The 14530-nt window shown below is 48.6% G+C and overlaps 2 protein-coding genes across 2 annotated transcripts in view; one reads left to right on the top strand and one right to left on the bottom strand.

Moving 5' to 3' along the window:
* Positions 1 to 259: 259 nt before the first annotated feature.
* LOC135260478 (proteasome activator complex subunit 2-like) lies at positions 260 to 7243 on the bottom strand. Its single transcript, XM_064345717.1, has 11 exons — positions 7048 to 7243; positions 6253 to 6285; positions 5506 to 5568; positions 3509 to 3595; positions 3049 to 3094; positions 2426 to 2523; positions 1917 to 1985; positions 1336 to 1403; positions 1135 to 1189; positions 763 to 849; positions 260 to 573 (listed from the first exon to the last, which is right to left on the bottom strand). The coding sequence occupies exons 1-11, from the start codon at positions 7093 to 7095 to the stop codon at positions 493 to 495; spliced, it is 735 nt and encodes a 244-aa protein (XP_064201787.1). The 5' UTR covers positions 7096 to 7243; the 3' UTR covers positions 260 to 492.
* Positions 7244 to 8142: 899 nt separating this feature from the next.
* The window catches only part of rnf31 (ring finger protein 31), a 15460-nt gene continuing 9072 nt past the window's right edge, over positions 8143 to 14530 (top strand). Inside the window, exons 1-11 of the mRNA XM_064345699.1 lie at positions 8143 to 8335; positions 9585 to 9784; positions 10026 to 10172; positions 10418 to 10573; positions 10712 to 10786; positions 11411 to 11579; positions 11837 to 11983; positions 12239 to 12398; positions 12853 to 12995; positions 13237 to 13388; positions 14313 to 14530. The exon at positions 14313 to 14530 is cut by the window's right edge and continues 16 nt beyond it. Of these exons, the coding sequence (XP_064201769.1) occupies positions 9587 to 9784; positions 10026 to 10172; positions 10418 to 10573; positions 10712 to 10786; positions 11411 to 11579; positions 11837 to 11983; positions 12239 to 12398; positions 12853 to 12995; positions 13237 to 13388; positions 14313 to 14530 (1565 nt within the window). The 5' untranslated portion in view covers positions 8143 to 8335; positions 9585 to 9586. The remainder of the gene's footprint in view (positions 8336 to 9584; positions 9785 to 10025; positions 10173 to 10417; positions 10574 to 10711; positions 10787 to 11410; positions 11580 to 11836; positions 11984 to 12238; positions 12399 to 12852; positions 12996 to 13236; positions 13389 to 14312) is intronic.

The following is a 14530-nucleotide window of genomic DNA, read 5'->3' as shown; positions in this document are numbered from 1 at the left end:
GTGTGAAAGGTCTTAGTAAATCCAGGCTCTCAATGTAGAGCTGAACAGGACTGTGGTCACCAGATCGATTGGCGGGGGCGGGGGCGGGGGCGGGGGGATTGGGGGGGGGGCTTCGGCGCAAAATGAGATGCTGCCAATCTAGTAAACCATCTACAGGCAACATCTTACTGAGTAAAGATGTTAACTACATACCCAGAAAGATTAAATCAACCTTTTTATGGAAATAAAAAAGAAAAATAAATAACCACCAGGAATCAGGTTGACAGGCTGTGGTTTTACTGCTATGACCAAAAAAATGTAATGACCTTATACACAGGAAGCATGCTCACTCACTATGACTGTGGAGTTTCGATTGATTGCGTGTCTGTTTGTATAAACCTGGGTACTACAGTGCATCACTGACAGACATGGGAAGTTTGGATTGACATATGTTTTCTTTCCCAAACAGTCTCTCTTGCTCGCTCTGTCTCTCCCACTCTCCCTATCTCTCTCTCAGTACATTGAGGGCTTCTCCTCTCCCTTCGGATTGGTGACCTTGTCCTGGTTCTTAAAGATGATGTCATACAGCTCGGCCTGCAGGAGAGGAAACAAGAAAAGCCTGAAATTCTACAACACTGGACACTTCAACTCACTGGACACAACTGAAAACAAAAAAATAAAAGTGAAATTATTTATATTTTAAACCCCACAGAAAGAGGCCAGCCCCCTATTAACTGAAATCCCAGAGGAATCCGTGCGCATGTTTGGACGTATGCGACTCACGTAGAAGCCGCGGATGTCCAGGAGGATCACTCTGATCTCCGAATACACTGCCTCGTCTCTCTCGTGCACCAGGGAACGGTAGTCCATCTGAGGGAGGGGGGGAGGGAGCGAGGGAGAGGATCAGAGTGAATGGAGAGGATCAAAATAAAGGTAAGAGCCATGGAGAATGGAAAAGAGGGAGGGAAATGGAAAAGAGAGAGAGCGAGAGAGAGAGAGAGTGGTAGGAAATGTAAGGAAGAGAATAAATGCGTATTATAGTAACATCAACACCAGCATTACGCTAAGTGTCCAAAGCCATACAGACGCACAGAAACACAGATGCAGGGCGCACGTTTCTTACAGACCTGCGCTGTGAGCACAGAAAACACTCACCACGTGCCTCTCCTTTGACGCCTTGCCCACCGCATCGCCTCTCTCCGTAAAATACCTGAGAGAAGAGGTTTCAAACAAGTTACCAATGATGTAACATGTCCATACTGTTACAGACGAACCAGATGACTTGGATTTAATTATTATAAAACTGATCTTGTGCAACTGAAAAGGCCAGTGATGCCTGATTTAAGTTCCTCTCACTTGTTGATGTTGGTTTGAAAGCCTTCCACCTTGGTCTTCACTGCCGTGATCCTCTCCAGGATCTTCTCCTGAACAGGAAACCAGCAGAAAGCAGGGGCAATAAGACAGCCAATGATATCACCTCACGGGTAGAATACAGAGAAGAGCTCGACCAATCACAGAGTTCGTTAGTAACAGCCAACACAACTCCTGCGGTGGCTGCTTGATGCTTTTGGGTAACTGCCTGGTAATTCTCACAGGGAGCCCAGAAGCATAGAGGAAAAGGATCCAGGATAGGATATGGTGTATAGGATAGTGTAGGGCAGGCTTGCAATGTTTACAAAAACATTGTGAAAAACAGAAAAGAAAGAACATTGTAAGAACACTGTGCACTGCAGCCATGCCCTCAAACAAATGTGAACCACAGAATGTTCTGCCTATGCTTACACAAACACACCTGTCTGTGGTGCTGTGTACAGACGCTAATGCTATGCTTGGGACGTGATGTCCTGTGCTGTCCTGATGGAACAGGCAGACAGCAAGGTGTGTTTGCTTCACCCTCCCACCCCCCCACCCCCCAGAGGGACGTGCTCCTCCAATACCTGGATTGAGACTCCAAAGTCATTGCCATCCTCAATTTTGGGAATGAGGAGCTGAATCCAACAGGAGACCTGGGAAAAAGAGAGAGAATATTCCCTGGATGTCAGCAGAAATAACCTACAGTATATAGCCTCTCTTTCATTCGACAGCTGGCATCAGTAACCAAACTGTAATCCACTGAATCCCTACAAGATGCATTTACCAATTGTTACCACAAGAGGCCGCCATATCTGCTCTTATTTATTGGCAATGTCTGGCATTCCACAGAAAGCACTGAGCAACAACATACTGGGCTGACAATTTGCAGCTCTTCTGAGATTCTGTATGCTCCCATTTTCAATGGAGGATTGAACCTCTTTGAAAATCTTCATTCTTCCTCCGCACTCATTCTCAGTGCATCTGAGACAGCATCAAGTGTTCAGGCAGCGGTAAAACGGGTCGACACTGGGAGAAGGGGTGTCATTATGACGTCATAACTGTGCACCATGGTTACCGCGTGAAGGCGACTCACCACGATGCAGGTTTCCTTCAGCGTGCGGATCTCAGGCTTCACTCTGTCCAGCAGCCCCACAATCTGCTCGTTCACCCGGATGTAGCCACAGGCTGGAGCTGAGAGACAGAGTCAGTATGGACCAATGAGAATGCAGCCACAGGCCGGAGCTCAGAGACAGAGTCAGTATGGACCAATGAGAATGCAGCCACAGGCCGGAGCTGAGAGACAGAGTCAGTATGGACCAATGAGAGTGTAGCCACAGGCCGGAGCTGAGTGACAGAGTCAGTATGGACCAATGAGAATGCAGCCACAGGCCGGAGCTCAGAGACAGAGTCAGTATGGACCAATGAGATTCAGCCACAGGCCGGAGCTGAGTGACAGAGTCAGTATGGACCAATGAGAGTGTAGCCACAGGCTGGAGCTGAGAGACAGAGTCAGTATGGACCAATGAGAGTGTAGCCACAGGCTGGAGCTGAGAGATAGAGTCAGTATGGACCAATGAGAGGCCTTAGGAGAAATATCCAGTCTGGTCCGGATCTAAAACGCCAAGCCGAGGCGGCCCAACCCAGAGAGAGAGAGATAGAGAGAGAGAGAGAGAGACACAGAGAGAGAGAGAGTAACAGGACAGAGAGATGTTTCACCTTTCTTTTTCTTCTCCTCCTCTTCCTTACTGTCAATCTCCATTTCCTGTAATTCAGATAAACAAATGTTTTCCTTAAGCTTAAAAGAAATCAAATTACACAGTACTTCCAGTGAACTGCTGCAACAGTAAGTGTAATATTATTACTATTCATATTATTATTACCAATGCTACTCTGAACTGTATCAGAATAAAACAAGTTAAATGTATATGTTGTATGTATATTTGAAACTTATGCTGCAATTGTGAAGGTGGCTCCCTCTGCTGGCAAAAAATGATATTTCCCCAAGAGGGATGACTAAATATGCCATTGTTATCTGTAGTTGAGCACCGTACTGGTACTGCTGGACTGAATGGCCTTCTGGTGGCTGTGTTAAACTGCAATGCTGCTCTTCTGAGTCCTGCAGAACGCAGGGTATCCTGCCTTTCCGTAGAGCGGAGATGAAGGACTAATCAATCACCTCCTCTTCAGGGGCAGGGGGGTCTGGGATAGGGATGTCCAGGGGGGCATGGAGGGTGGAGAGGTCCGACACACAGAAGTCCGCCTCCTGAGAAAGGGGGAGAGAGGGAGAGAAAGACAGATATAGATATAGTGCAGAGGTGGGCAATGAGGGCCGTATCTGTTTCTGGTCTCCATGCCAACTTCTGCCCTTAATTATTTAATTAGCCCTAATATTTACGCCATCTGACGTGTCACCTACATTTCTTGATAAGTGAATGAATGAGAGCCAAAGACTGTCCTTGAGTCCCTAAATGAAAAGTATTACTGTGATCTAACCTACAAGTGAACCAGTGTTGGTGTGTGCAGCCAATTAGCTCATTTAGTCAGAGTAATTGTTGGAAATAAAAACCTGCATACACACCGGCCCTCCAGGACCGGAGTTAAACCTGCACACACACCGGCCCTCCAGGACTGGAGTTAAACCTGCACACACACTGGCCCCCCAGGACCGGAGTTAAACCAGCAAACACACCGGCCCTCCAGAACTGGAGTTAAACCTGCATACACACCGGCCCTCCAGGACTGGAGTTAAACCTGCATACACACCGGCCCTCCAGGACTGGAGTTAAACCTGCAGACACACTAGCCCTCCAGGACTGGAGTTAAACCTGCATACACACCGGCCCTCCAGGACTGGAGTTAAACCTGCATACACACCGGCCCTCCAGGACTGGAGTTAAACCTGCATACACACCGGCCCTCCAGGACTGGAGTTAAACCTGCATACACACCGGCCCTCCAGGACTGGAGTTAAACCTGCATACACACGCCCTCCAGGACTGGAGTTAAACCTGCAGACACACTGGCCCTCCAGGACCGGAGTTAAATCTGCATACACACTGGCCCTCCAGGACTGGAGTTAAACCTGCATACACACCGGCCCTCCAGAACTGGAATTGCCCATCCCTGATATAGTGTATCTATTGAAGATATCTTACCATGTCTTCCCATTTCAAATGTTTAATGATAGCTATTTTCCCTTTCATTTGTTAATTATTGTATGATACACCAGTATTCTTCAGCATGATACTGCATTGTGTTTTGGCAACACTAACATTTGTCATGCCGGTAAAGCAAATTGAAAAAATTTTGAGAGGTGGTGGCAGAGAATCAAATCAAGAACTCTTAACTCAAGAAGAATGAGTGAGATGGACAGAATGAGGGAGAGATGTAGGAATTCAGGAGAGTTAGAGATAGAAAGAACAGTGAGACAGGCAGAAAGTGAAAATGAGAGAGAGAGCAAAGGAAAGAGAACGCAAAAGAAAGGGGGATGGATTGGTGGTTGTTTAGAGAGCACCTCCACAGGCACCGGACCCCAGCACAGGGAGTCAGGCTGGGGTGGAGCAGAGGTGGAGAACCTGAGCACAGGGAGTCAGGCTGGGGTGGAGCAGAGGTGGAGAACCTGAGCACAGGGAGTCAGGCTGGGGTGGAGCAGAGGTGGAGAACCTGAGCACAGGGAGTCAGGCTGGGGTGGAGCAGAGGTGGAGAACCTGAGCACAGGGAGTCAGGCTGGGGTGGAGCAAGGTGGAGAACCTGAGCACAGGGAGTCAGGCTGGGGTGGAGCAGAGGTGGAGAACCTGAGCACAGGGAGTCAGGCTGGGGTGGAGCAGAGGTGGAGAACCTGAGCACAGGGAGTCAGGCTGGGGTGCAGCAGAGGTGGAGAACCTGAGCACAGGGAGTTAGGCTGGGGTGGAGCAGAGGTGGAGAACCTGAGCACAGGGAGTCAGGCTGGGGTGGAGCAGAGGTGGAGAACCTGAGCACAGGGAGTCAGGCTGGGGTGGAGCAGAGGTGGAGAACCTGAGCACAGGGAGTTAGGCTGGGGTGGAGCAGAGGTGGAGAACCTGAGCACAGGGAGTTAGGCTGGGGTGGAGCAGGGGTGGAGAACCTGAGCACAGGGAGTCAGGCTGGGGTGGAGCAGAGGTGGAGAACCTCAGCACAGGTGTGGGGAAACTGCACCTTGAGCAAGCTGTCCAGCTGACATATCTTCAGAGGAATGCGACTGGAAAACAGGTCGTCTGCCTAGCACCAATACACACACACACATAACGGTTACACAAAATACATATCTGTGCCACAAAAATGGAATGCATTTTATTTTAAGTTAACCAAACTGTAATTTCAATGCTTAGATTAATGCACTGGGTCAGGATTATATTTATGGGTTTTTGAGAACACAGAGGTTTCAGCTCAAGTGGGACATTTATTGTAGTATTTGTAGTTTGTTTGTACCCTTGAACAAACCACTTAGCTGAACTGCTTCAGTAAATATTGAACAGTATAAATGCATTTCATGTAAAATGTAAGCTGTTCTGGATAATAACATCTGCAAAATTCTGAAATTCTGATGCAACATAATAATCTTCTGTCTGCTTCACCATTCCCATCTCCACTCACAAATGCACAAACCACTGGATCATACTGACGCTCTCTTACACTGAAAAAATTTCCCACTTATCTGCACTGCATTTATTTACTTCCTTTTTTGGGATGTGGAGTCTGTTAATCTCCAGTTCAGTAATTGCTACCGCACTACGCACCCGTCCCGAGCGGTAAAGCTCGAGCACTCCTACATCGCTACTGTCTCACAGATGCGCTTTTCCAGAAACATTTTTCTAAATCATCCATGTAGCTCTGAGCAGAATCCCATTCACACAGGGAATACTGAACACAATCATCCCACACCACAAAGAGAGGGTAACTTACCTGCTGCAGGAGGGACTGGCGGAAGTTTTCAAACTGAAAAAGAAAACCAAGGCATGTGTGTTGTGAGTAGTGCAGACTGTTACGGAGTTAGTGGTGTTTATACTGCACCAGCATGCACAGTGTTTTTGTTATATATTTACTTAGCAGCAAACAGGCAAGACTCAATTCAACCAATATTACATCACACATGCATGGGTATACATGCACAAGTGAATCTGAAATCTCTATGGTGAGATAATCGACTGGACTGGGATTCTTACTGCTTGACACACTTTGTTCGTCGTGCTAACGTTATACACTGCAGTGCCCCCGGGCGTAAAACACAACGTGCGCGGGCACGAGGGTACCCACCGATGGTACCCACTCAGCGTAGGCCCAGGTCGTCAACAGCAGCAACTTGCTGCCTTTCAGCCTGACTTTATGCAGGGGAATACCAGCGGTAGGCAGAACCAGTTACTTTCGATTTTGAAGATAGGCCACAAGCGATTTTACGCAAAGTATAGCTCCTGTTCTTTGTGTGTGCCCTACATTACAGAATTAATTGCAAAAGCACAGTTCCAGTACTGTGTACCAACGGCAGCTTAAATACATGCTTATCGCCATTACGCACGGAATGTATAGACTATACAGTACCCTCGTGTAACTTCCAGAACCGAAACTTAAAATTATGTGCCCGCGTACCGTTTACCTTTGTGGTAGTTTTCTTAGATAACAATTATAAAGACATCGTAATACCACCTGAAAAGCGCTATCGCCTGAAATTAAAAAAACGAATTACAAATTTATCCTGCTTACCTTGCCGGCGTTCTCCTTGCTTATTTTAATAACGGGGGATTTTGGCATGGTTGAAATCGTGGATATTTCAAGTTCAGCTGGACATTAAATATGGCTTGACTAGTGCAGTAGAATGGCACCTCAGCTTTCGCCTTGCTTCCGCCTTTTCTTTTTGTCTTGATGTGTTTCCTTGTTGAACTTTCGATTTCACTTATTTCTCCCTCCCTTGAACACCTGACCATGGTTAAGCACCTCCCTCGTGGTAATGTCGGCAGAATCGTTGCAGTGAGCGCAAGCTGCGTGGTCACGTTTGATTTGTGTAGAAGATTGTGTAGCATGCATGAGCCAATCGAAAAAGCGTGCGCGTTTTTAGCGAAAAGAAAAAGAACTGATACTTTTATTGTCAACGCCGAGTATTAAAATTTCCAGTTCGGCCCCCATCAAGCACCCACCCACCCAGCCACACAAGCGAAACAATAATTTATGTGTGTTTAATGCAGGCAGAATACTGGCTACATTACAGCAATATAAACATGCATTTTCTTTATATCGCCTGTCGATTAGCGAACATAAACCCGAGGGGTTGCAGATCTCTTTAGCTTCTTATTCGTTTATTTAACGTGAGTAGTCATCTATAATAGCGAGGCCCCAGTTGATCATTTCAGTTATTATTAGAAATCATATTTATTGATTTGGCACTTTGGACATAATTATGTGCACTGTACTCGTTTACATTGTCCTTTCGTTGGGAATGACAATTTGAAATAACTGTCAAGACAACATGGGTGGCACAAACTGGATATGCCATCTGCCAAACGTTAATGGGCATAGCGCCGCCGTTTTGGCTCCACGAGGATGACGCTGCGTTGTTCGAGAGCAACTGAATATTGACACAAAATGGCAGCCTTAAGTAAGACAGTTTCCGAGACTCAATGACAGTTATGTGGACTCAACACACGGGGGCAGTACTGTCGTCCAAAGAAGGCTAAAGTTATATCTTTACCAACGGATCCTGGGTCAGAATAAACATTGTACACCAAAGGCAAACAGTTGGGTGTAGGGGTTGGACACGCTGATCTTAGATCTGTTAGCAAGCAGGGCACGATGACTGTAACGTTTACCTACCCAGATAGCGTCAAAATAGCTGTCAGTTTCCGGGTAAACGGAATAGCCGCTTAACTAAATCACTTTCTGTTTTTGTTTGGGCTCCTTTGAGAATCGTTCGTTATAAAAATGTATTAAATCAACGGGAAATGTCAAGACGTTATCGGTGGACACAACCTCTGTGAAAATAAGCGAAAGCGCATTGGTAGGTAGTCTACGAAGCTCAATCTGGTTTCTAACTAGCCTGCTAGCCAGCTAGCTTGATATCCAACGTTTCTGTCTGTAGTTCGCATGTCATCGTGAGCAGCTGGAAGTTCGCTAGTCTATTGACTTCAGAAATGTACAAACTGTAACGAGATTTATAGATCCTCATGCTAGATTGACGGAGTTCGTAGTTTTCCGCTGCGCTGGTCTTCTACGAAGCCAGAGGCAATCTAAATCTCCTCAGTTGTGGTTTAAAATACAGTATAAACATAGCTGGCTAGGTAACTGTTACGCACTCGTGCTAAGTGACATTAAGTCGCGTTTCGTCCTGCTGTGTCTGGATTTTGTAGTATGTATATTTTTTCTAGTAAGCTTAACCATTGCAGGTTATGTCCCTGTAGTCAGTCGGTCACCGTGTCAACATCTCTGTACTGAAGAAATGATGTAGGCTAATACTGTTGCTAGAGCTCAGTCGGTTTGTGTATGTACTGTATCATCTCTCTTAGTTGCAGTAGGCCTAGCCAAGCTCTATCGGTCCCTTTTCAGTGCAGTCTGTCGGTATGTATTGTTAGCCCTCCTGCAGCGCAGTATTGATGTACTTGTGTGGTCCTTTCCGTTTGTGAATTACCTCAGTCTCAGTGCTATAGCAGTATACTGTAATATCCATTAAAATTTATTATGCTGTACTGTCAGTACAGGGTAAATATACCGTACTGTTTATTCAGTGTGAATATGCCTTATTTAGCCTCATTTGGTGTATATATGACCCAAACTGTCTGTATTGGTATCGCATATGCCTTGGCAACCTGTAACTTGGTGGATGGTGCAAAATATTTTCTTATAATACTAAGGTAAACTTGACAGCAAACCACGGTTAAAAACAGTATACAACACAGCCCAATACATGGCCCGTATGATAAATAAAAAGCATCCTGCCTTCCCAATAATTTAACAATGTATTTAAACACATCATAAAGCCTCATAACACTGTCATAAGCCAGGCATAAATCCTGTTATAACCAGACATGACTCTATGTGTATGCTTTGATAATTTTGTAACAGATTTATTATATTGAAATCTATTTAGATAAACTTGCTTGGTGTATTATGAGAGCGTTATAACATTTGTCCTGAGCTGTAATGTGCTGACATAGCAGGCCGTGACAGGTGTTAAGTCATGCTTATGGCAGGCTTATGGCAGCTGTGCTGTTTCCGTGACCAGTGAACCCATGTCCCCCCCTGTCCTGCAGCTATGGCGACCCTGTCAGCCCAGCTGGGGGAGGTCCGGAGCCGGGCAGAGGCCTGTCTGTCATCCTCAGGCTCCGCCCCCGAAGTGAGAGCGGATGTGATGGTGATGGCCAATATCCCGCTCCCCCCGTCCGCCAAATACCGCCACATCGCCGCCGAAACCATGGTGACGGAAAATGGCGCCGGCAGGAACAGGCAGGAGGTGAGCAGCGGCTGTTTGTTTTCCGCTTGTGAACCCCGCGGCGCTGGACTTGTGGGAACAGGCCTGTTTCTCCGCACGGACGCCGTCGGACTTCATAACCGTGGTCACGCGGTTTCTCAAGCGCTGTGTTTCTGAACTTTAACCTCCCCTGTCTGCATTCCTCTCCTCCCTCTATTCTCTCTCTCTCCCTCTCTCTCCCTCTCACTCTCTCGCTCTCTCCCTCCCTCTCCCTCCCTCCCAGAGCTTGGTCTCCCTGGAGAGGCTGTCTACGGCGCTGAACATCCTGGAGAAGTACGGCTGTAACCTGACCGGTCCAAACCGGCCCAGGTACTGGCGCAGCGTCAAGCACAACAACCCCGTCTTCAGAGCTACTGTGGACGCCATCAGGGTGAGCTCAAGGCATTGTGGGAAATGTAGTCCTGTTATCATCACTTCCTTGTTGCATAACAGGCTTAATGAACACAGGGTTTTAGGGGTTGGCAGGACATCTCCGACATAGAAATGTTTTTGTACTGCACTGGGTGTGTTTTTTCAGATTAGCTCTGATTTAGGCCTCTCTCTTGTTGTGTTTCTCTCTCTCACACACACACACTCTCTCTCTCTGCCTCTGTGTCCCTTTCTCCTTTTTCACAGGGGGGTAGGGCTGTGCTCTGTCTCTATGGTTACTCTAACCAGCAGCCGGATGGCCTGAGCTTCCCAGATGATGTCATAGAACCTGACATTGAGAAGGTCGCCGGTGTGACCCTGGAGGTCATGACCCTGCGCATGGAGCTGGACATGCTGATCAAGGTCTTCAGCTAATGCTATTTACATTTTATAAATGGAAATCCTTTGTCGGTTTTTTCCTGTGCATAGTGTCTCCATACTCACCGTTGTGCATCGCTCAGAAGAATCTGACCCATTTTCCTTTTAATGTGTCCTTTCTAGGAGTCGCATCCTCACCCGGAGTTCTTTGAACGAATCATTCCTTCTCTCTGCCAGCAGGGGGAGACACATGAGCAGGTTTGTATCCCCTCTCATTATGCGGCATCTTCAGATCCACTCCAGTGTACTGGCAGGCCTGAACAGAGCAGGCCACGGTGTGCTGAACTGAGTACCGTTTTACGAGGGAACCTGGGTTCGTCAGTAGCTCAGCTGGTTAAGGAAGTCGCCGTAGCTGCGGTTTGGGTCTGATAGCTCCGGGGTCACGTGCTAAGGCCTCAGCTGTCCCATTGGCTGAGACGGAACTGGAGTCCGCAGTAGAAGGACATAGTCGGGTTCTTCCTTTCAGGGACGGGTGGGGCTGCGTTGGCGGGGGGACCTTTGACTGTTGCGCTAGCCCCTCCCTGTGGCTAGCTAGATAACCGCAGAGCTCTCGGTTGTGGTCAGTGGGGGACACGCCACTCAGCTTCTCTTATTTCTCACTGTTGGAGGATGACCCGCAAGTCCTCGGGCTATGGCGGGCGTTCTCACGTTGAGCAGTGCGCTATCCAGTTTGGCTTCGCTCTTCCTCTTCCTCCTCCTCCTCGCTGTATAATGTGGCGGGTCTCGCTCTGTGTGTGTGCAGACTGCCGTGCTGTTCTGTGGTGTTTCTGATACTGCTGAAGTGTTGGCGTTTCTGACCGCTGCCCCCTGCTGGCTCCTCAGGACATTGGCAGACTTACGGCAGACGCGGTGGTCATCCCCTCCAGCGAAAGGAAGTGGGAGAGGGAGGTGCAGCCCTTGTCCCCGTCCCTCCCCCCAAAACCTGCACACAGCCCCAGCCTAGGCCCCGCCTCACTGGCCCCAGCATCGCTGGCCCCCGCCCTCCAAACAGGTGAGATGGGTATGAATGTTGTTAAGTGTTGTAATCTGTACAGTTTTTTCAGCTTTATTAAAATGACAAACAATATTGTTTTGCCCAAACATAGTAAGCAAGTCTCTCTCTTTCTCTTTCTTCCTCTTTCTCTCTCCCTCTCTCTTTCTCTCTCCCTCCCTCCCTCTCTCTCTCTCTCTCTCTCCCTCCCTCCCTGTCCCTCCCTCTCTCTCTGTCTCCCTTTCTCCCTCCCTGTCCCTGTCCCTCCCTCTCTCCAGGGGACTGCAGCCTGTGTGGCAACGCCCCCTCTCTCCTTTGCCCGGCCTGTGGCTCGATTCCCTTCTGTGAGTCATGTGACCTGGTGTTCCATCGCCACCCCAGCCGGGCCAGTCACAAGCGAGAGAGCACGCAGGCCCAGAAGCCCGGTGAGTGCCCATTGGCTGGGCAGAGCTGCTTATGGGAAATTAAGTCTGCTTTACCTGACATCAGCCAAATGCTGAAAGCTACTCTGAGCCTAGCCCAGCCGATGAAAAAACTGTTTTTGAAAAAAATTCTGAATAGAATGGGATAGTGATGGATGCTTGGAGACTTCTTTGGTTTTTATTTTGTTTCTGTGACCACTTGGGTTACCCTTGGCCCCTCTCTCCCTCCTTTCTCCTTCTGCTGCCCTACCCCCCGAGATAACTGCACCATATGCGGTATACTCCCAGTCTCTGCGCACTGCCTGACCTGCGTCCAGCAGCTGTGCTCGGAATGCGACAGGCTGTGCCACTCGCACCCGGGCCGGGCGGGGCACAGCCGAACACCCGTGACCTCGCTCAAACCGCCAAAGGCCTTTCGGTGAGAGAGGGACCTGCTCCGAGCCGGACAGAACCGGTCAGAACTGGTCAGAACCGGACAGAGCCGGTCAGAACTGGTCAGCGAGGGGAAAGTAGAAGGGCGGAGTGTGTTGTCTGTCAGATATGTGTTAGTGGAGAAGTACATACCGGCATTTTTGCTGGTTCTGTTCAACTTCACAATTCACACACTCTCTCTCAGGTCAATTCAGTTAAAATGCTTTATTGGCCTGACATATTTTTAAATACGTATTGTTAAAGCATAGTGATGATGACAATCAATCATAGTAATAATATGAAAAACACCTACAATAATTACAGCATAAATAATAATGATAACATAGCATTTGTTAACAATTAGATATTATTATTCGATTCAATTTTTTTTCCGATTCCTGTTTCCAATATTTAAAGATCCTGTCTCTCTCTCTCTCTCTCTCTCTCTCTCTCTCTCTCAGCTCCTCTCCATCCTCCTGGCAGTGTGTCCACTGCACCACAGTGAATGAGCTGCAGGAGGTGTTGTGTGTGAGCTGTGATCGGCCTCGACCCGCTCCTGCCTCCGCTGGTGAGGAGGAGCCACTGCAGCCGTCCACCATCACAGGTGAGTGCCTGCTCTTCCCCAGAGTTTGTCTCCCTGCTCCTGTTCTTTGCTTCAGTAGATTTTTTTTCTCCCTCTCAGTGCAGTACTAAGGCTCTGCAGTCAGTCAGTCAGACAGTCAGTGTGAAAAAGTTTTGTAAAAAGATTTGCGGTGTTAATGTCTCTCTCTCTCTGTCTCTCAGTGCAGTGTTAATGTCTCTCTCTCTCTCTCAGTGTGGTGTTAATGTCTCTCTCTCTGTCTCAGAGTGGCAGTGCAGAAGCTGCACGGTCGTGAACGCGGGCAGCAGCATTCTGTGTGAAGTGTGTGAGCGCCCCCGTCTGGCCACACGCCCCCCTCCCATGCCTGTTCGCCCCGCCCCGCCCACGCCGGAACAGCCCAGGGACCTCGGAACACAGGTGGGGGGGGGGGAGGGGGTGTCCAGGAACAGGAGCTCTGGCTGAGAGAGAGTGGACTCCTGCACTGTACTTAATTTATTCTGGAGACTCTGGGACTCAATGATATACCCAATGTCTGCTGTCTGTAGCGGGGATGGGACAGGGCTGTCTGTAGTAGGGATGGGACAGGGCTGTCTGTAGTAGGGATGGGACAGGACTGTCTGTAGCAGGGATGGGACAGGGCTGTCTGTAGCAGGGATGGGACAGGGCTGTCTGTAGCATGGATGGGACAGGGCTGTCTGTAGCAGGGATGGGACAGGGCTGTCTGTAGCATGGATGGGACAGGGCTGTCTGTAGCATGGATGGGACAGGGCTGTCTGTAGCAGGGATGGGACAGGGCTGTCTGTAGCATGAATGGGACAGGGCTGTCTGTAGCATGGATGGGACAGGGCTGTCTGTAGCATGGATGGGACAGGGCTGTCTGTAGCAGGGATGGGACAGGGCTGTCTGTAGCATGGATGGGACAGGGCTGTCTGTAGCAGGGATGGGACAGGGCTGTCTGTAGCAGGGATGGGACAGGGCTGTCTGTAGTAGGGAGCTGATTGGTACCTTGCATGGCAGCCTTTCACCGTTGGTGTGTGAGTGTGTGTGTGTGAATGGGTGAATGAGAGGCAACAATTGTAAAGCTCTTTGGATAAAAGTGCTATATAAATGCAGTCCATTTACCATTTACCATTTAGGGATGGGACAATAATCTCTTTTGTATCGCAAGTCAGTAATGTGCCACAACAACAGACTTTTGCAAAGTTCACAATGAATGAATAGTAACATGGATTTTAGCATTAATTACATAATTATAATCTCAGTATTTTCTCTCTCTCAAATTCAAATTAAAAATGCTTTATTGGCATGAAATACAATCTCTCTTTCTCTCTCTCTCAACAGTGGGTGTGTCAGTTCTGCACCTACGCCAACTCCGCTCTCTCGTCCTCCGTCTGCGAAATGTGCGACCTGCCGCGCCCAGACCCCGCCCCCATGCCCGCCAAACTCCCGCCGTCGCCTGTCGAGGAGCTGCCTCCGTCGCCCGTCAAGCCCCCGGCCCCGCCCCCGGAGGACCCCGATGTGAAGAGACAGAAGCTGATGAGGGAGGAGGGGCAGCGGCT

This window comes from Anguilla rostrata, chromosome 8 (assembly GCF_018555375.3).
Source record: "Anguilla rostrata isolate EN2019 chromosome 8, ASM1855537v3, whole genome shotgun sequence".
NCBI lineage: Eukaryota > Metazoa > Chordata > Actinopteri > Anguilliformes > Anguillidae > Anguilla > Anguilla rostrata.
The sequence above is the reverse complement of the archived record's forward strand: the minus strand, read 5'-3'. Positions and strand labels throughout refer to the sequence as shown.

Excerpts from the sequence above, each read along its gene's own strand:
- LOC135260478 (XM_064345717.1), bottom strand. The coding sequence starts at position 7,095 with ATGCCAAAATCCCCCGTTATTAAAATAAGCAAGGAGAACGCCGGCAAG. Across the intron at positions 5,569-6,252 it reads GCCAGTCCCTCCTGCAGCAG|GCAGACGACCTGTTTTCCAG; the intron begins GTAAGTTACCCT and ends TATTGGTGCTAG. Across the intron at positions 3,095-3,508 it reads CCCCTGCCCCTGAAGAGGAG|GAAATGGAGATTGACAGTAA; the intron begins GTGATTGATTAG and ends TCTGAATTACAG.